The 20,210-nt window shown below is 53.0% G+C and overlaps 1 protein-coding gene across 9 annotated transcripts in view; it reads right to left on the bottom strand.

Moving 5' to 3' along the window:
* The window catches only part of DNM2 (dynamin 2), a 91,570-nt gene that overhangs the window by 53,974 nt on the left and 17,386 nt on the right, over positions 1-20,210 (bottom strand). For 8 of the 9 annotated variants that reach the window (XM_047095946.1, XM_047095943.1, XM_047095945.1 and 5 more), the window contains exon 2: positions 3,374-3,447. In XM_047095946.1, the coding sequence (XP_046951902.1) occupies positions 3,374-3,447 (74 nt within the window). Of the gene's footprint in view, positions 1-3,373; positions 3,448-13,677; positions 13,794-20,210 lie in introns of those variants that run through there. The other variant, XM_047095948.1, reaches the window with a different exon arrangement.

The raw sequence follows: 20,210 nt of genomic DNA, 5'->3' as shown, positions 1-20,210 counted from the left end.
TCTAGACTAACCTCTCCCTGGCCTCCCTGCCTGCACTCCTATCTCTGCCCATCCTTCCTCTACAAGGCAGCCAGGGGCCGAGCCAGCTTTTCCCCACCCAAGTGCTCCCTGGGCTCTCACTGCCTGAATCCATCACCAGACTGCCAGGCCACATCACCCGCCTCCTGCCTCTCCCCCCAGCCCCACCTCATAACTTTGCACATGCTGTTGCCCCGGCCTAGAATGTTCTCCCAAAGTAGATCCAATGTCCAATATACTCTCCCACACCCCCTGCCCTTTCCCCTCTCAGCCTGACCACATCATCCCGTCTGCCACTCCATGCTGCCTCCCTGGAATCCAACTGAGGTCGAGCACAGAGTGGGCACACATCTACTGGCAGCAGCAAAAGACTGGAGGGGTGCCTCTGTGGCTCAGTTGGTTAAGCGTCCAATTACAGTTCAGGTCATGATCTCACAGTTCGTGGGTTCGAGCCCCACATCAGGATCTGTGCTGACAGTGCGGAGCCTGCTTCAGATCCTCTGTCCCCCTTCTCTCTGCCCCACCCCTGCTCATGAGCTCTCTCTCAAAAATAAAAGTTAATGAAAGAGAGAGAGAGAGAGACTGGAGACGCCACAGTCAGGTGGGGAAAGAGGAGTATGTGAGCTGAGACACAGCTCCATATGGGACACCTGGGCCTCTCTCCCGACCTCCACCACCAGCCCAACAGGATCCAACCATGACCCTACCTCCATAGCTGCCACCCTGTCCCTACATGTCCCCAGGCACCACTTCCATCTCCTCTGGGTCCCCTACCCTGGGCTGGTTCCCATGGTCTCTTTTTCACCAGCAGCCATGGGATCTGATCAAGTGACACCTCGGCCTTAGGGTGCACTCCACCATGTGTGTTTCAGGCTGGGCTCTCACGGTGACCCTCCTGAGTGCTCTCAGGCAAGTGGCCTCATCTCTGGAAGCCTCAGTTCCATCCTCTGTAAAGTGGGGGTGATGGGAACAGAGACACCAGCATCAGTCCGGGTCAGGCACTAGGCTGATGTGTACCCTCAGAGTTTCTGCCTTCACTGCTCTTCACATCTACCACTTTCTGCTGGGAAGGAGAGTTCCCATCAGCCTCGGCTCCAACATCACTTCTTCGGAGATGCCCCGGGATGTCCCACCCTCCGGATGAAGTTAGTCACCCACCCCTCTCTACACACACACTCCCACCCGGTGGGGACCAGGACTGCCTGTCTCCCTGCTGGTCTCACCCCAAGTCTCCCACTTCTGTCCCCCGGCACTAATGGGAGTGTCAAGGGGGCAGGTGACTGGTGGTGGCAGCAGCTTTGGTCCAGTCACTGCTGTGCCCTGGGTGTGGACCAGCCTGTGGCATGCATTAAGTGCTCAGTGGACCACAGCTGGGTGACAGCCACCGAGGAGGTGATGGGGGGGGGGGGGGCCTCCTGCCACCTTCCAGTGCAGAAAGCCAGCAGCAAGCTGTCCCAAACAGACCAGTAGAAAGCACAAAACCGCAGCCACTGAGTCAGCACCACACGGGGAGGACTTGAGTGCCAGGCACTGTTCCGAGGGTTGGACATATTGAATAACGCGCGGTCTTCGTGGCAACCGACAAAGTCGCTATTATTATCTTCACTGTCCAGAAAGGAAACACATCATGAGCAGGAGTCCCTCCCCAGGGGCCATACAGCCAGTAAGCTGCAGAGTCACGATCTGAACCCCGGCAGTCTTAGCTCCCAGGGCCTACCCAGCAGGGCAGAGGTTTTCCCTGAGTGGCCATCGGCCAGAAGCATCAGCCATCAGCTGGGAACTCATTAAAATGCATATTCTCACCCCCCCCCCCCACCACCACCAAACTGCTGAAACCTGCTGAATGAGAAGCAAAAACCCACCAGGCCAAGCCTTACACGACTCTGACCCACTGCCATCTGAAAACTGGGGCTCTGCTGCCGCCAGTCTGGGCCCAGCTGATCGGACCTCCGAATCCACAGAAAGCAGCCCATTGGCTTGCCTGTGGCCTATGACATGGCAGAGCTCACAAAGAGGAGGTGTGGACCAATCCGCTATCGCCTCTCATTGGAGCCACGCCCCCTCGCTGGGGGGGGGGGCGGAGTCAGAAGATGAAAGCGAGAGGGCGTGACTGGAGCACAGCAGAGAGTCAAGACGAATGACGAATGACGCCGCTAAGCTCCAGTTTCCTCCAGTTGTAAAATGGGGGTGTGTCAGCTGCCTTCCTAGTATGGGTGTGTTTAACCGGGCCGTGCGGTGAGACTGGCGCCCAATGAATCCTGAACTGACCAACGGTGATACCCCAGGGGGGATACGTCAGTGGGGAGCAGCATGGAGGCCGCTTGGGGCTCTGGAGAGAGGTGAGGCCATGCCCCCGAAAGCTCCTCTGTCCCCTTCCAGCTTCTGACCCACGATGCTTTCTAAGGAGGCCTGACTGGGTTTTATTGTGGGAGACACGCCCACGTCATGCCAGGCTTGTGTGGAAAGAACAGAAATAAACGGAGGCCACCCAGGGGAAGCCAGAAAGGAATCTTCACGTGGGCCATTCTACATTCAATGGGTGGGCCTCTCCAAAAGCCAACAGCCTGAGGCGCCTGGGTGGCGCAGTCGGTTAGGCGTCCGACTTCAGCCAGGTCACGATCTTGCGGTCCGTGAGTTCGAGCCCCGCGTCAGGCTCTGGGCTGATGGCTCGGAGCCTGGAGCCTGTTTCCGATTCTGTGTCTTCCTCTCTCTCTGCCCCTCCCCCGTTCATGCTCTGTCTCTCTCTGTCCCAAAATAAATAAACGTTGAAAAAAAAAAATTAAAAAAAAAAAAAAACAAAACAAAACAAAAACAAAAGCCAACAGCGTGACTCAAGTGGCCATGCTGCCCTAATGAAAAGAGGAGACGGGACACCGCAGTGCAGCAGGGGGCAGATCAGAGCACTGCAAAACTAGCCAGGGAGGGTATCTGGGGGACAAGTGGCAACCTGATTATGGACTGGGCATCAGATAACGTGCAGGAATGATTACTTTTCTTGGGTGTGGTTCCGTGACTGTAGGAAGGTGTCCTCACGGCAAGGGGGGAGGCGCACCGAAGCACTCCAGCTTGATGTGTCACATGCTACTGATTTTGAAAGCGTTCATTCAGCAAAAAATGTGTTATCCACAACACAGCAAGCAGACACGGCACCTGGCAGCCTGGTCACAACTGAGGACACGAGGGGTGGGTGTTCACTGAACTGCGCTTCAACTTCCCTACACGGATGGAGAACGTGAGTTCAAGCCCAAATGATGACCCAAGACCCCGGACACCGCCACTGGCCCTGGCACTCCTGCCGGGCACTGCGCCCACACTCATTATCTGCTGCAACAGTGAACTGCCCCACTCACTGTACCTGTTTTTGAGAAGATGAGCTGCAGAATGAGAGGCCGCCGGGTGACGATTCCTGAACCTCGGGGAAGGAAGTCCCTGTGGGAGGGGAAAAGGACAGAAATTACTCAGCGGCTGGCTCGCGGGGCAGGAAGTGTGACCACACGTGTGAAGCAATCCCGCCTTGCGACTGGGGCAACCTCAGCAAAGATACCAAGATCCCAGCCAGATCTTGGACGGTCCTGAGGCCACCGGGGGCAGAAGAGGGACGGGAATGAAGGTTGGTGGTGAATGGAACCGTTTCCCTCTGGCTGGCCGTGCTCCAGCCCCAGCATGCCCCCAGAGCCCTTTCGCTGACAGATATTTGAACAATATCTCCTGCACCCCAAAGAAATGGGTTCATTTCCTACATACATGTTTTAAATTAATTTAATGCCTTATGTATGGTACGAAGACTAAGTAAAAGGAAAGTAGTTGATGACAAAATACATGTTTCATGTCCCAAAAAGACAAATCGATGCAGGCAGGATCAATGGCTGCCCAAGGGATGGGACATGAGGAGGGAGCTTTCTGGAAATGTCCTAAAACCTGACTGTGGTGATGCTAATATTTACTGTAAGTGCACTAAAAACCACTGCATTTGAAATGGGTAAATTTTCCTAGTATACAAACAATCCCTCAATAAAGCTGTTAAATAAAGAAACATACCCTGTGTATTTCACCAAGGAAATACTCAGGCACCAGCTGGACTTACACCACGACACGTGGATTCATGCAAAGCAGGACGACCAGAAGGCACTCTGGACCATTAAGAAAGGAAAGCCGAGGAGCCAGGGCCCAGTGAGCGTGGAAGTAGAAGAGGGATTTTCGGAGATTAAAGCCGTGCAAAGGATTCTTTGGTGTCTCATGTAAAATGGAGAAAAGTTCCAGGTTCAGAAAGTTTCAAACCAGACTTGCACACCAATGTTTAGATTATTTGCAATCTGTGCGGGACACAGGACTAGTGGTACTGGGCAGGCGTGTCCCAAATACAGCAAGACAACAGCATCCTGGGGTTCTCAACCCAGGGCCACCGGCACCAACCCGCTCCCCAGTACTGTGACAGCCACAGTGCCTCAGGAGGGCACCTCCTAGCGTCGGGAACCCCTGTTGGGAGCCTGGAAGGCCCCAGAGGAGGTCACTGGTTCTCAGCTCAGGCTGGCCGGCAGAATCCCTGGGAACGTGTTAATAACCCAGTGGGTGCTGGAGGAAAGGAGGCATACCAGGGCATGCGCCACACGTGACAGCCTGTGGGCAGCCCCACCGCACTTCACCTCCACTGGCTGGGCGCAAGGAGGTGGCAGTGACCACGTAAGGTTGGCCCACCGGCTCGCGCTCACGGGTTCCTGCAGCCCGGCCTTTAAGACGAGGGGCCCTCTCTGGGCCTCAGGGCTCTAAAGACCCCACAGGGGCACAGTCCGAGCAGCAGAGTGGGGCGCTCAAGCAGACAGGCGCAGAGAGGGGTGGGGTGACAGGGGTGCCGGAGTCCGGTCATCATTCTTAGAGCAAAGCAGCCCGATGGGGGTTAGGGGGACAGCCAGATTATAACTCTGTGTGCTTTTAAAGGTGTGTGGCTTTAAAAGAACCCTCTGAAGGACAGGGGAGCCTGGATGGCTCAGTTGACTGAGCGTTTGACTTCGGCTCAGGTCATGATCTCATAGCTCATGGATTCGAGCCCCGCATCGGGCTCTCTGTTATCAGCACAGAGCCTGCTTCAGATCCTCTGCCGGCCCCCCTGCCCTCCCCCACTCACGCTGTCTCTCTCTCAAAATAAATAAACCCTCTGGCGGCCGCAGAGGCAAGGGTGGGAGTCCAGAGGCAGGAAAGGCACAAGGGGACTGCACTGGTCCACGTATGTGATGACAGAGGCTAGACCCAGAGCGGCAGGAACAGAGAGCAGTGGACCGACACTGGACAGAGCTGACAGCAGTTCAGGAGAGGACAGTCCAACCATGGAGGGTGGGGGGGCCCAAGAGACAGAAGAACATCCCAAGGATGCCGGTGAGCCCCAGGAGGACGAAGCCCGTGGCCCCTGGTGGCAAAGTCACCCTCTACACCTCAGGTGTTACGATGGAGGTGCTGGGGACAAAGAAGACACGCTACGGAGGTAAGAGGGCTTGGCAGCTGGTCTGGGCAGAGAAGGGGAAACAGGAGGTGAGCTACATGTAGGGGTGCAGATAGGGCAGAGCGGGGAAATGGCGAGGAGGCCCCAAGCAGGTCACCAGGCCCCAAAGTCAGTCAGTTCTTCACCTCGGCCCTCACCAGAGGGGACATCCGTCCCAATGTCTCCAGGAGAGCAGAGCCACTTCACGGCAGATGCCAGGGACAGGGTGGGCCTGCTGGTGGCTGTTTACCTCTCAAACACCACACTTGGCCTTGGCCCTGGCACTCCCAGAGCCCCAGGCCACCCGGCTCAGAGGCAAAGACCTGAGAGGCAGGGACAGGAGGTCCCTTGCACATCAGAGATGTGGCATCTTGGAAACCTGGGCACCGGCCCTCCAACAGAATCACGGACAGCAGCGGTGACGGTGTGCACGTCCCGCACCAGAATCTTCCACTCCACCTCTCCACCTCCTCCACAACAGGAACAGGTCGGGGACCAAACGATACAGAAGCGTGGGAATGAATTCCCCACGCCTGTCTATGTGGTTCCTCCAAGCTGCTGTGTGTGACTGCAGGAGGCTCCTTTCCACTGCTGACCCGTGCCCTGTGGCATGGATGGGCCACTTGGGGTCTTTCCAGTTCCGGGTCGTTACACATATAGCTGCTGGGGCGCCTGGGTGGCTCAGTCGGTTGAGCATCCGACTTCAGCCCGGGTCATGATCTCACGGTCCGTGAGTTCGAGCCCCGCGTCGGGCTCTGTGCTGACAGCTCAGAGCCTGGCGCCTGCACTGGATTCTGGGTCTCCCTCTCTCTCTGCCCCTCCCCCACTCATGCTCGGTCTCTCTGTCAAAAATAAACATTAAAAAAAATTAAAAATAAAAAACCAAATATAGCTGCTAGGAACATTTGCATACATGCCTCTGGTAGACATACGCCCTCGTTTCTCCTGCTGAGTCAGAGGGTGAACCTGAACAGGCAAAACTCGTCTCTGGCGATAGAAATCAGAGCACTTGGTTCCCTTTGGAGAACTGACTGGAAGGGGCACCGGGGAACTTTCTGGGATGGACTCTATCTTTTTTTTTTTTTTTTTTAATTTTTTTTTTCAACGTTTTATTTATTTCTGGGACAGAGAGAGACAGAGCATGAACGGGGGAGGGGCAGAGAGAGAGGGAGACACAGAATCGGAAACAGGCTCCAGGCTCTGAGCCATCAGCCCAGAGCCCGACGCGGGGCTCGAACTCGCGGACCGCGAGATCGTGACCTGGCTGAAGTCAGATGCCCAACCGACTGCGCCACCCAGGCGCCCCTCTATCTTGATCTGTCTGGTGATTTCCTGAGTGCGTGAATTTACATAAGAAAACAAGGTCACTAGGCACCGGGGAGTGGTGGGAACATGGACTGAAGTTCACGGCGTCTGAGGTCACCCGGCCTCTGGGCCCACACCTCTGACTCAAAAGCCGCTGGCATCACCCCCGCCAGGGCCAAGGTATCGGCCCACGCTGTCCTGTAACTGTTCTGGGTGTGTCTGGGGGGGCCAGGCACCATGGACACAATGGTAACACTACAGACAACGGACAGTGAGCGCCTCGCAACGACACGAGGACCAGCACGATGCCCAAGAGAACCCAAGAGCTCCGGGCACATGCAGGAAAGGCAGCTGGCCGGGGCTGGAGCTTGGTGGTGACCGGAGGGTGCAGCCCAGGCAAAGGAGGCTCAGCCCGAGGGGGAGAAGGCCGAAGGACGGGGCCGAGCAGGCGCGCGGGGCCTTGCGCACCAGGCTGGGAGTCGCCAGGCTGGCGAGCCGCCCTGGGATTCCTCTAATCGCGTGTCCAGAAGCTCTCGAACTGCTGAGTGGAAAGGGCAGCAACACTGAGTGCGGACTCGGCCTGGACAGTCCCCCCAAAAGCAGCTCCCTGGAAATTCCCAAGAGGCTCGGGGAGGAAGGGCCCGTCCGGCTGTGCCCAGAGGATGTTCTGGCACAAGGCAGCAGGAGCGCCCTGGGGGCCTTCCCAGCCTGGGTGGTGGAAGGAGACCATCTCCCCTCGTAACTCTGCCCAGAACACCATCCGCTTGTGCGGAGGCAACGTCCAAGCCTCAGTCGTCTGCTCCCTCCGCCCTGATTCAACCCACCCCCACCCCGACTGGACGCCCAGGCTGCCCTGCGCACGCACGCTGTGACCTCCCGCCAGCTTCCCTGGCTCTCCGGTCTGGGTTTCCTAGTCAGCAAGACGGGGTGACACCGCCCACCTCGGAGGTCAGCTGGGTACCACACAGGCGCCCCCATGACTCACACTCCCCACAGCTCTGGCCCAAATGACACCTCCCTAGGGAGACTGGCCACCCCCACTTACAACTCCAACCCCACCCCATCGCCCACCTGCCCTCATTTTCTTCCTCGTCACTAACACTTCAAGTCACTTATCTGCTTACCTGCCCCCCTCTGCCACGTAGCCCCCCGGGACAGGAGCCCGGGTCTACTCTGTTCCTTGGCACACAGTAGGGGTTCACTGCTGCACCTGGCCTCTATCTATGGGCCTAGGCCTGGCCGACAGGATCCTCCTCCCAGGTTACCTATGGTCCTTTTTTTTTTTTTTTTTTTTTTTGAGAGAGAGAGAGAGAGAGAAAGAGAGCATGAGCAGGGAAGGGGCACAGGGAGAGAGAGAATCCCAAGCAGGCTCCACTCCCAATGTGGAGCCCAACATGGGGCTCAATCTCACATCTGTGAGATCATGACCTGAGCCAAAATTCAGGGTTGGACTCTTAACTGACTGAGCTACACAGGTACCCCACCTATGGTTCTCTCTCTCTCTTTTTAATGTTTATTTATTTTTGAGAGAGAGAATGAGCAGGGGAGGGGCAGAGAGAGAGAGGGAGACACAGAATCTGAAGCAGGTTCCAGGCTCCAAGCTGGGTTCCAACACAGGGCTCTAACTCACCGCGTTTAACACTCCGACCTGAGCTGAAGTCGGAGGCTTAACCGACTAAGCCACCCAGGCGCCCCTATGGTCTCTTTCTAAAACAAAGACCAGGCCTCCAAGCCTCCGTCCTACATAAATCACATCCCGCAGTTGACAGGGTCCTCTACCTGCCCATCCTACCAGCCCCACCCCTGCTTCCTCCTGCTCGGGGATCTCTTCACTTCTGGCTTCTAGTCTTTGCAGGGACTGTTCCCTCTGCCAGGAACCTCCTCCCCACAGGCACTGCACACCCACCCGTGGGCAGATGCAGTGGACTGCACCCCTCCCTCCCAAACGCATGCCCTTTCCCACTCCCACAACACGGCTTTCAATGGAAGTCTAGCCCTGTGACAACACATGGCTTCCCCTGGCCTGGTCACTGCTAGGTCTCCAGCACCTAGAACAGTGCCTGGCATACAGCAGGTGCTCATTAAATAGTTTGTTGAATGGCCAAGAGGAATATGGACGCTGGAACCAGAGAGCCTGGGTTCAAAGCCCAGCCCTGCCCCCATGAGCTGTGTGGTCCTAGGCAGGTCTCCACCTTCTCTGGGCACTGGCACGGCCATCAGTGGGATGAGAGGATGCCACTCATCCTTCAGGGAAGGCCCCGCTGGCCTCCTGACCCGCACACATCACTTCACCCTCTCCGAGCCTCAGTTTCCAAGCTCTAAAATGGGCCACCTCTCCCTGGAAGGTAATGAGGGCTCCTGAGAAGAGAGTGGTAGGGGGTAGGGAGGGAAAGGCACAGCAGGTGGTGGCACCAGGGGCAGATCAGAAGTCCCAGCTGTTTATTTACTGTTGTTTGAACAGAGACCAAGGTCCCCCCAGGAGCCCTTTGACTTCCAGCCCCATACATGGGTGGGGATGCCTGGCTGAGGGAACAATAGAGGCTTAAAACCCAGGCTGGTAGGTGGGCAGGTGGAGGCCTTCCCAGGGGAGGGAAAACAAACAGATAAGCTGGCAGAGGATGAGTCAGAGCTGTTAAGGGCCAGGTCACCCCTCACCTGAGCAGCATGGTGACAGGAGGCCCAGTAAGCGCCCTTGGCTGGGATCCCTTCCTCATCGCCATATACTCATGGGGGTCACTCAAAGCCTCAGTGTGGCTAGGAGACCTCAGCACAACTCCAGCCGTGGAAAAAGCCCTCAGCAGGAGGCCCACACTCCAGGGACCTGTTTGTACCCAGCCCACTCTCTCAGGCTCTGATAAGAGCCCATATAGGAAGCAGTGGCTGCCCCCCTAGCCCAGCTCTAACCCCATCTTTGGCAACATCTCAGCAAACCCTCTAGCAAGACCAAAAGAATGCAACCAGGGCCAACACTCCCATTTCCCAGATAGGCAGACTAAGGCTCAGAGTTTCAGGACTTGCCCGGGCAACTCAGCAAGGAAGGAGCAGAGCTGGGATGGGAACATAGGAAAGATGTCAGTGATGCAGAACCACCGCTGCTCCCTCCCCCCCCCCCAATCACCCCCAAACCCCCAGGGCTTCCTCTGTGGTTTTGCTAGAAAAGAAGTAGAGTTCATCGCTGGGCCTCTGGAGCCACACTATCCAGTCTATACGCCCCACCGGTCCCCACCCAGTCCCTGCCTCATTACCACCCATCTGGATGCCATCCAACAGTAAGCACTGGTGACCCAGAGCCCAGCCCACACTCAGTGGCCCCGGGCAGGTGTCACTGTGTCCTTGTAGTCACCCCAAGAGGCAGGCAGGCTGACTCAGACCGCAGACCCGGGGCTCCTCCCACCCCTCACTGCCCACTCCGCCCAGCAGCAAGCCCTGCTGGGTCCACCTCCAGCTGGGCACAAACTGGCCCACTTCCCTGCACATCCACGGCCATCACACCGGCCACTCGTGCTTGCCTGGACCAGTACCGTTGCTGCCTCTTAGGCTACCCACCCTCGCCCCCGAAGTGGCCACGTGGTGTGTATGGATGCAGTGGCTGCCTCCCTCTGTTCAGAGGCCTCCCAAGACCCCCACCTCCCTCAGGGTAAAAACCCCAAGTCCTCGAAGGCCCACAAGGCCCCGCACAGCCTGCCCAGTCACCTCCCCTCCTCCTGTTCTCCCTCTCACTCACTCAGCTCCTGCTATACTATTCTCTGCCGTGTTGCCCCCAAACAGGTATGGTTGCCTCAGGGCCTTTGCACTGACTGCTCCCGCAGCCTAGAACTCTCTCCCTGCAACATCCACAGGGCCAACTAGCAACTCCTGGCCAAACTATCTCTTCTCTATCTTCATCCCAGCACCCTCCGAACATAAAGCAGGTGCCCATCCTGCTCGATTCTCAATTCTATTCAGAACCGGCATCTTCCAATTTACTGGTCTGTTCATATGGCTGTGGTCCCTTTCCTCCCACCTATCCATTAAAATGGCAGCCCCATAGGAGCCGGGTCCTCTGCCTGGCACATTCTCCGATCTCTCAGCTCTCAATACAGAGCCAGGCATGAGGCAAGTGACCAGTTTGTGGGATGAAGGACCCAACGAGGAGACTGGGGCTCAGGTGGAGGCGGGCGGGCCAGCGTCTTGTTGGCTTTCACGGTCCCACTCCGGGGTGCCACCTCTTCACAATTCCCAGCAGGCCCCTCCCTGCTCAGGAATCCTGCAGGTTCCAGAGCCCAGCCCCACCCCTGGCACTCAGCCACAGTGTCACCAGCTCCATGGTCTCATCTGGAGGCCAGGCCAGGAACAAAAGCAGAAGTGGCCCATGGAGACTAGCAGCCGTGGCTCTTGGGTCTTGCAGACCCCAGCGCGAGTCCAGGCACTTCCATTTATTTTCTAGACAATCTGCATAGGTCTGGTCACCTTTCTGTGCCTCAGTTTCCTTATCTGTTATTTGTTAAGTGGGGACGATGTCATCTGCCTCAGACGGTAGGCAGTTGGAAGGATATGCAAAGTTCTTACCATGGTGCCCAAAAAGAGACCATCTGCCCTACACAATCGAGGGAAAACTGGACACAATATGAATCAGACCGTGACCCTCCTCTGCTCCAAAGTCCTCCCGATGGCCTCCAAGGCCCTGAGCAATCGCCCTGTCACCTCCCTGCCCTCACCCCCACCTCACTCACTCCCTGAGCCACACAGCTGGTCAAGGTACAGCAAACAGGTCAAATCTATTTCTGCTGCAGGGCCTTTGCATGTGCTGACCCTCTGCCTGGAATGAACATCTCCTCGGAGCCTCTTCACAATCCTGGCTTCCTCTGGTCAGTCAGGATTCAACTCAGATGTCAACTCTTTTGAGAGGCTTGACTGTCCCCTACTGACACCCCTCCTCCACGTCACCCCGTTTTCCTTCTCCTGAGTGATTCTGCAAGGATGGCCTCTCCCTGCGGCAGTGCTTTCCAGAGTGAAATCCGTTAACCACCGAGATGTCCGCTCGCATGGAATTGGCCCAATCAATCTTGGAACCTGGCCAGGAGGGAATCCAGGCCACAGTGCTGAAAGCAAAGTGTGATGGACAGAACAGACTATGTCCTCCAAATATTTTTAAACGCTTGTGCCCATTTCCTGCCTGTGTGGGGACAACAAACTTGAAGGTGACACCTGGGCCCGATGGAAGTCGTGTTATGGAATGCAAATGGAAAAACTTCCTGTTTCATGGTCTCCAACATGCCTTGAATTTCAGTCTTCTGTAATTTTTTTTATAAGTTTTGTAACAGGCAAATACTAATTTTTACCTTTGCTGTTGTACCAAGAGTGCCAAAGCAACCGGGCGGCCAAGCAGCATTTTCATAGGTGACAGAAAAGACACTGGCGTTTGGGAACCCAAGCTGTCGACTCTACCCCTCCTGGCGGGTCCCCTCAGCATCCTCACTGCTCTACCCTGCAGCAGACAGCCTGCCCCACGTCAGCTGCGTGACCCCGGTGGCAAGGTCATGCACGTCTTGGGACCAATGTCCTCATCTATAAAATGAGGTGCGATGGGGACAGAAGACAGTGCAGGTGCCGCAGGTCAGCCACATATGGATTCCTACTTCTGCGTGTGTCACCACCCAAGAGGCCCAACTGAAGCCAGAGGCAGGATGTTGGTAAATAGGCAGGAAGAAGGCCAGGCAGGGCTCCACCACGCTCCTAGCATTCCAGAACCATCCTCCTGGCAGGCTCCTTCTTCAAGTAGGAGAACGGGTGTGTGTCCTCCACAGCCCTCTTCCCAGAGCCCCTCCCAGATGACGGGACAAGGAACAGTCCAGACAGACTGGTCCACGGTGTCACACAAGACAGGACGGCCTTACCGCCCTTGCCCAGGTCACGTCTTTCCCACCTCCTACAGTCGATCTGTCAGCAAATCCTGCCTTCGTCCCCTGCTTGGTCCCAACCTCCTTAGGCTGAGCCCCTGGGACAGCCATGCTCCCCCAGTCCTCATGCCCCATGTGTTCTCGACCTGGCATCTGGGGACAGCTTTTCTTTTTTTTTTTTTTTTTTTTTTTTCAACGTTTATTTATTTTTGGGACAGAGAGAGACAGAGCATGAACGGGGGAGGGGCAGAGAGAGAGGGAGACACAGAATCGGAAACAGGCTCCAGGCTCCGAGCCATCAGCCCAGAGCCCGACGCGGGGCTCGAACCCACGGACTGCGAGATCGTGACCTGGCTGAAGTCGGACGCTTAACCGACTGCGCCACCCAGGCGCCCCTGGGGACAGCTTTTCAAACAAGTCGGATCATGCTGCACACATTCTTAAAACCCACCTGTGTCTTCCAGCAAACTTGGGACACAAACGAGTGTCCTGTCTGCAGCCCACAAGGCCCGACACCAGTGCCCCATCACTTCCCTGCCGTTGTCCGCTGGCTCCCACCCCCTCCCCGCTCCCGCTCCCAGGCCCTGCTGACTGATGCCTCCTCTCGGGCTCCTTCGCCACCAGATGCCCCCAAAGAGCCCTCCACTCTTCCTCTGGACACTGGTTGGACGGAGCCTGCCAGGAGAGGTTCCCTAACTGCTTCCCCGGGCCAGGCTCTGCCTCCTCTCCAAGCTTCCTTCCTGCATACTAGTCCCCACTCTAAGCCGTCTCCTTCGTTCACTGCCTGGCCCCCCACCCCGGCACAGCGCCTGGCACACGACAGGTGCTCACTACATGCCCGCTGAGGAGTGACCCGTAAGAGGGGCCGGCATCTCCGAGGGCGCACACAACAAAACGCTGAGCCGAGCCCTGTGCACACAAGTCTCCATCCCCCTCTTCACAGGGGCTCTCGCCAACCCCGTGATGCAGATGGGGAAACTGAACGTAAAGACGTGTGGTCACCTGGACCAAAGGCACATAAGCTGACGGCATCCTCCGCCACCAACCCAGACGGCTTCTTCCTGTCCCGGTCTGCCGGCACCATCCTGGTCATTACACCACATGTTACCGGAACGAAGATGGAAAGGAGCCCTGAACTCCGAGGACAAGGCGGACAGTCACCGCTCCCTGTAGGGACAGATAGGTCCGTGACAGTGGGAAGCACAGAGTCTGCAGCTGTCCAGCTGTGAGACCTGAACAAGGATCTTCTCTTCCCCGGACCTCAGTTTCTCCATCTGTAAGATGGGGATAGTAACAGTGCCCACGCTGTCAGGCTGTCAGAGGATCAGAAGGAAAAGTCCCGTGAGCCCCGGTCCCTGGCACACGTAGGGCCCTCCTCCACAAGACTGGTCGGTAGGGACGATGGCAGGAAGGGAGACATTCCTTGGCACCTCCAGGAGGACCCTGTTGCAACGGTGTCTCCTGGCACATCGGGCTACATGATGCTAAATCTACTCCCCCCCCCCCCCCAGCACAGCAGCCCCCTCCTAGGGACCAGCCCTGGGCCTAGCAGACGAGCAAGCCTGTCGCCTCACTCCCGTGGGCTGTCAGGAGGGGACAGGGAGTGGACGTGGCACGGCGGGGCTGGACCGGAGACGACCGTGCAGTCATAAAGAGCATGAGACGAGGGAAACCGAGGGGAGTCTACAAGAGTAGCTGGGAGATGCCAGGCCCCCGCCTTCAACTGAACAAGAGGTCAACAAGGAAACACCACCCCCACAAACCGACGAGATCTACCAAACCTGCACAGCACGCCCCACCCAACGACAGCAGAGAACACATTCGTATCAAGGGCACGTGCAACATCCTCCAGGACAGGCCGTAAAACAGGACTCAGTAAATGTCAAAGGGCAGAAATTACATAAAGTACGTTCTCTGACCACACGGGGTGAAATGAGAAATCAGTAACAAAAGGAAATTTGGGGAAATTCACAAGTGCGTGGAAATTAAACAACACATTCCTCAGTAACTAGCAAGTCAAAGAGGAAAACCTAAGGGAGATCAGAGAGTATCTTGAGGGGAATGAAAAAGAAGACGCAAAATGCCAAAACTCACAGGCTTCGGCGAAAGCAGCATGCAGAGGAAAATGCACCTATATAGATGTAGGCACCTATATTTATTTTTTATTATTTTTTTTAATCTTCATTTTTGAGAGAGAAAGAGAGCGCAAGCGGGGAAGGAGCAGAGAGAGAGGGAGACACAGAATCGGAAGCTGGCTCCAGGCTCCAAGCTGTCAGCACAGAGTCTGATGCGGGGCTTGAACATACGAACCGTGAGATCATGCATGACCCAAGCCAAAGTCGGACGCTCAACCGACTGAGTTACCCAGGCACCCCGAGCATGTGACTCTTAATCCAAGGGTTTTGGGTTCAAGCCCCAAATTGGGTATAGAGATTATTTAAAAATAAGATCTTCCTTAAAAAAAAAATTTTAACGTTTATTTATTTTTGAGACAGAGAGAGACAGAGCATGAACGGGGGAGGGGCAGAGAGAGAGGGAGACACAGAACCGGAAGCAGGCTCCAGGCTCTGGGCCATCAGCCCAGAGCCCGACGCGGGGCTCGAACTCACGGACCGCGAGATCGTGACCTGGCTGAAGTCGGACGCTTAACCGACTGAGCCACCAAGGCGCCCCTAAAAAAAAATTTTAATGTTTATTCATTTCTGAGAGAGAGAGAGAGAGAGAGAGAGAGAGAGAGAGACAGCAAGCACAAGCAGGGGAGGGGAAGAGAGAGACACAGAATCCAAAGCAGGCTCCAGGCTCTGAGCTGTCAGCATAGAAAGCCCAGGAATCATGAGATCATGACCTGAGCAAAGTCGGACGCTCAACCTACTGGATCCACCCAGGTGCCCCAAAAATAAAATCCTAAAAAAAAAAAAAAAAAAAAAAAGGTAAAAGAAATCTGAATAGACCTATAACAAGTAAGGAGACTGAATTTTTTTAGGTTGTATTTATTTTGAAAGAGAGAGCACATGTGTGCACAAGCAGGGAAGGGGCAGAGAGAGAGGGAGAGAACCAATCCCAAGCAGGCTCTGTACTGTCAGCACAAAGCCCAACACAGGGCCTGAACTCACACAAGCGGGGTCCAAACTCAGAAACCTGAGCCAAAATCAAGAGTTGGATGCTTAACTGACTGACCCAGGCTCCCCAAAGAGACTGAAATTATGCTCAGAAACTTCCCCCCCCCCCCAAAAAAAGCACAGATCCAAATGACTTCATGGGTAAATTGTAACAAACACTTAAGGAAGGTTTAACACTGATCCTTCACAAACTCCCCAAAAAATTGGAAAAGGAAAGAACACTTCCTAACTGGTTCTATGAGGCCAGTATTATCCTGATACCAAAGCTAGACAAAAACCACCAGAAAACAACAGATTGATATTTCATATTAATATAGACACACAAAAAAGTCCTCAACAAAATACAAGTAAACCAAATCCAGCAATATATAAAAAATATCATGTATCATAGCCAAGTGAGACTTATCCTAGGAAAGCCATAATGGTCCAAAAATGCCAAGATGAATCGGTACAATACACCATAGTAAGAGTAAATAACAAAACTATATGACTATCTGAATAGAAAAAGCATTTGACAAAATCTACAACCCTTTCCTCATAAACCTACAACTATCACCATATTTAACGGTAAAACATTTAAAGCTTTCCCTCTAAGATCAGGAACTAGACAAGATGTCCACCCTTACTTCTATTCAACGTTGTTCTGGAGGTTCTAGCCAAAGCAATTAAGCAAGAAAAAGAAATCCAAAGGAAGAAGGAAACTATTCACAGATGACATGATCATGTCTACAGAAACTGCTACGGAATCTACCAAAAACCCCACAAAAAAACCTGTTTTTTGACAATAAATGAGTTCAGCAAGGTGGCAGGATAAAAGATAAATATATAAAAATCAGTTATATTATTATACACCAGCAATGAACAATCTGAAAATGAAATTAAGAAAACAAAGGCATCAAAAAGAATAAAATATTAGGAATAAATCTAAGAAGTAAAAAAATGTACATTGAACACTGAAAAAAAACCAAAACATACATTGTTGAAAGAAATTAAAAACCAGGATGCCTGGGTGGCTCAGTCAGTTAAGCATCTGACTTCAGCTCAGGTCATGATCTCATGGTTCGTGAGTCTGAGCCCTGAATTGACCTCTTTGCTGTCGTAACACAGCTTGCTTCAGATCCTCTGTCCCCCTCTTTCTCTGTCCCTCCTCCAGTCACATTCTTGCTCAAAAAAAAAAAAAAAAAAAAAAAAAAAGAAACAAAACTAATGAACATATGGGAAGGGGAAAAAGAGAGAGGGAACCAAATCATGAGAGACTTTTAAAGATAAAGAACAGGGGTGCCTAGGTGGCTAAGTCAGTTAAGACTCTGACCTCAGCTCAGGTCATGATCTCTGTTCATGGGTTCGAGCCCCTCATCAGGCTCTGTGCTGACAGCTCAGAGCCTGGAGCCTGCTTCAGATTCTGTGTCTCCCTCTCTCTCTGCCCCTCCCCGACTCATGCTCTGTCTGTCTGTCTGTCTATCTCTCAAAAATGAGTAAATATTTTTTAAAAAAGTTATAAAGATAAAGAACAAACTGAGAGCCAATGGAGGGGAGGTGGGTAGGTAACAGGCTAGATGGGTGATGGGTACTAAGGAGGGTACTTGCTGTGATGAGCGCTCGGTGTTGTAAGTGATGAGTCACTGAATTCTATGCCTGAAACCAACATGGCACTGTATGTTAACTAACTAGAATTTAAATAAAAATTTGAGGGGCGCCTAGGTGGCTCAATCAGTTAAGCGTCTGACTACAGCACAGGTCATGATCTCACAGTTCAGGAGTTTAAACACTGACAGCATGGAGACTGCTTTGGATTCTGTCTCTCTCTCTCTCTCTCTCTCTCTCTCTCTCTCTCTCTCTGCCCCTTCCCCGCTCACACTCTGTCTCTCTCTCTCTCTCAGAAAAAAAAAATGAATAAAAGAATGTTAGGGGCGCCTGGGTGGCGCAGTCGGTTAAGCGTCCGACTTCAGCTCAGGTCACGATCTCGCGGTCCGTGAGTTCGAGCCCCGCGTCGGGCTCTGGGCTGATGGCTCAGAGCCTGGAGCCTGTTTCCGATTCTGTGTCTCCCTCTCTCTCTGCCCCTCCCCCGTTCATGCTCTGTCTCTCTCTGTCTCAAAAATAAATAAACGTTGAAAAAAAAATTAAAAAAAAAAAAGAATGTTAATAAATAAATTAATCAATTAATTAATTAAAATTTGGAAAAAAAAGAATGACCTTGCCTAACTGGAACATTCCCCATAATGGCCAGTGTAATTCTAGGTTGTCTTAATAAGATTTTGACTTTTTTTTTTTCTTTTTTTTTCTTTAAGATATCTACAGCTTTGGGGCATCTGGGCAGCTCAGTCGGTTAAGCATATGACTTTGGCTCAGGTCATGATCTCACGGTCCGTGAGTTCGAGCCCCACATCGGGCTCTGTGCTGACAGCTCGGAGCCTAGAGCCTGCTCCCGATTGTCTGTCTCCCCCTCTCTCTGCCCCTCCCCTACTCGCTGTGTGTCTCTTTCTCTCTCTCAAAAAATGAGTAAACACCAAAAAATTATAAAAAAGAAAAAGATATCTACAGCTTCTCAGACCACAGTTCTTAGACATAAAATAAGCAATTGTGCCAAAAGGGGAAGTGTGCAATTATCTGAAACTTAAGGATAGCATTTCTTCAGATAAGCCTTGGGTCTCTCAGAGCCAAATACCTAAGACGGGGTGTGCCACTGGGTTGGGGATTTTATGGTGTTTTACGGTATATCTCACCGCGCAGAATTTTTCTTGAGGTTGTGGAGGTGCCCTCGTGTCAAGCTAACCTATTCCATGGCACATTTAGGGAGCACAGGAGGCTTAGATTTAGGTGACAAAAAATAAAAGAAAAAAAGTGTTATAAAAGACAATACAGGAGTAAAGTTTCATGACCTTCATGGACCGGACAAGCAGTTTCTTGGATATGACCCCAAAACCGTAAGTGATAAAAGAAAACCCATATAAATGGCATTTCATCAAAATAAAATTTGTCTCCTTCGAGGACACTATCAAGAGAGTAAAAAGAAGGGCATCGGTTAAGCGTCCAACTTTGGCTCAGATCATGATCTCACGCTCCGTGATCTCGCGCTGACAGTGCAGAGCCTGCTTGGGATTCCCTCTCTCCCTCTCTCTGCCTCTCCCCTGCTCACTCACTCTCTTTCTCTCGCAGAAATAAATAACTGAACATTGAGAAAAAAAGAAAAAAGTAAAAAGACAACTCACATGATGGAAGAAAATATATCCCATAAGGGACTGGCCTTGACACCAGATATAAAGAACTCTCACAAATCAACAAGAGACAAATAACCCAATCTAAAAACGGACAATGAAGCTGAAAAGACATTTCTTCAAAGATGCACAAACGGCCATCGAGCACACATTAGTCATTAGGGAAATTAAAAAAAAAAAAAAAAAAAGAACAGAAAAGAGCAAAACACCACTTCCTACCCCCGAGGAAGCTAAATTGAAAAAGACCGATAGTAACAAGTGTTGGCAAGGAGGTGGAGAAACCAGAACCCTCCTCCAGAGCGGGTCAGACCTAAAACAGTGCAGTCACCGTGGAAAACGGTGGTTTTCTCTGGGGTTTTCTCCGGGGTTTGTCCAGGGGTTTCTCTGGGTTAAACGGAAGGATCACCATACGGCTCAGCAATTCCGCTGTTGGGTAGCCGCTCAAAAGAAACGAACGCATGTGCACACAAAAATCCGCACGCAAATGTGCACCAGCAGCACTCTTTCTGACGGCCGAGAAGCAAAAGAGCCAAATGTCTGTCAACCAAGGAGCAAATAACCAAAAGTGCACATCTGTACAGTGGAATATTATCCAGTCGTGAAAAGGGATAGAGTTCTCACACACGCTGTGACACGGATGAATCTTGAACACGTGGCACAAGAAGCCAGACACAGAAACCAGGTAACGCAGGATTCCATTTACGCAAGATGACCAGAACCGGCAAATTCACAGACAGAAAGCAGATTCGTGGTTGCAAGTTGCTGGGGGTGGGGAGTGACTGCTGAGGAGTACAGAGTCTTTTGGGGGGCATGAAAAGGTTCTGAAATTAGTGGTGATCGTTGCACAACTCCGGGAATATGCTAAAAATTACCTAATGGTTACACTTTAAAAGGAGGGATTTTATGGTATGTGAATTATATTTCAGTTAAAGATGCTATTTTATTTATTTATTTTTTAATTTTTTTTAACGTTTATTTATTTTTGAGACAGAGAGAGACAGGGCATGAACGGGGGAGGAGCAGAGAGAGAGGGAGACACAGAATCGGAAGCAGGCTCCAGGCTCTGAGCTGTCAGCACAGAGCCCGACGCGGGGCTCGAACCCACGGACCGTGAGATCGTGACCTGAGCCGAAGTCGGACGCTCAACCGACCGAGCCACCCAGGCGCCCCTAAAGATGCTATTTTAAAACAAAAAGCACAA

The sequence above is a fragment of the Lynx rufus genome, unplaced genomic scaffold (assembly GCF_022079265.1).
Source record: "Lynx rufus isolate CCGP_SWC_20201006 ecotype Redwood Valley unplaced genomic scaffold, mLynRuf1.p SCAF_4, whole genome shotgun sequence".
NCBI lineage: Eukaryota > Metazoa > Chordata > Mammalia > Carnivora > Felidae > Lynx > Lynx rufus.
Note: the sequence above shows the minus strand (reverse complement) of the source record. Positions and strands in the feature narration are given on the sequence as shown.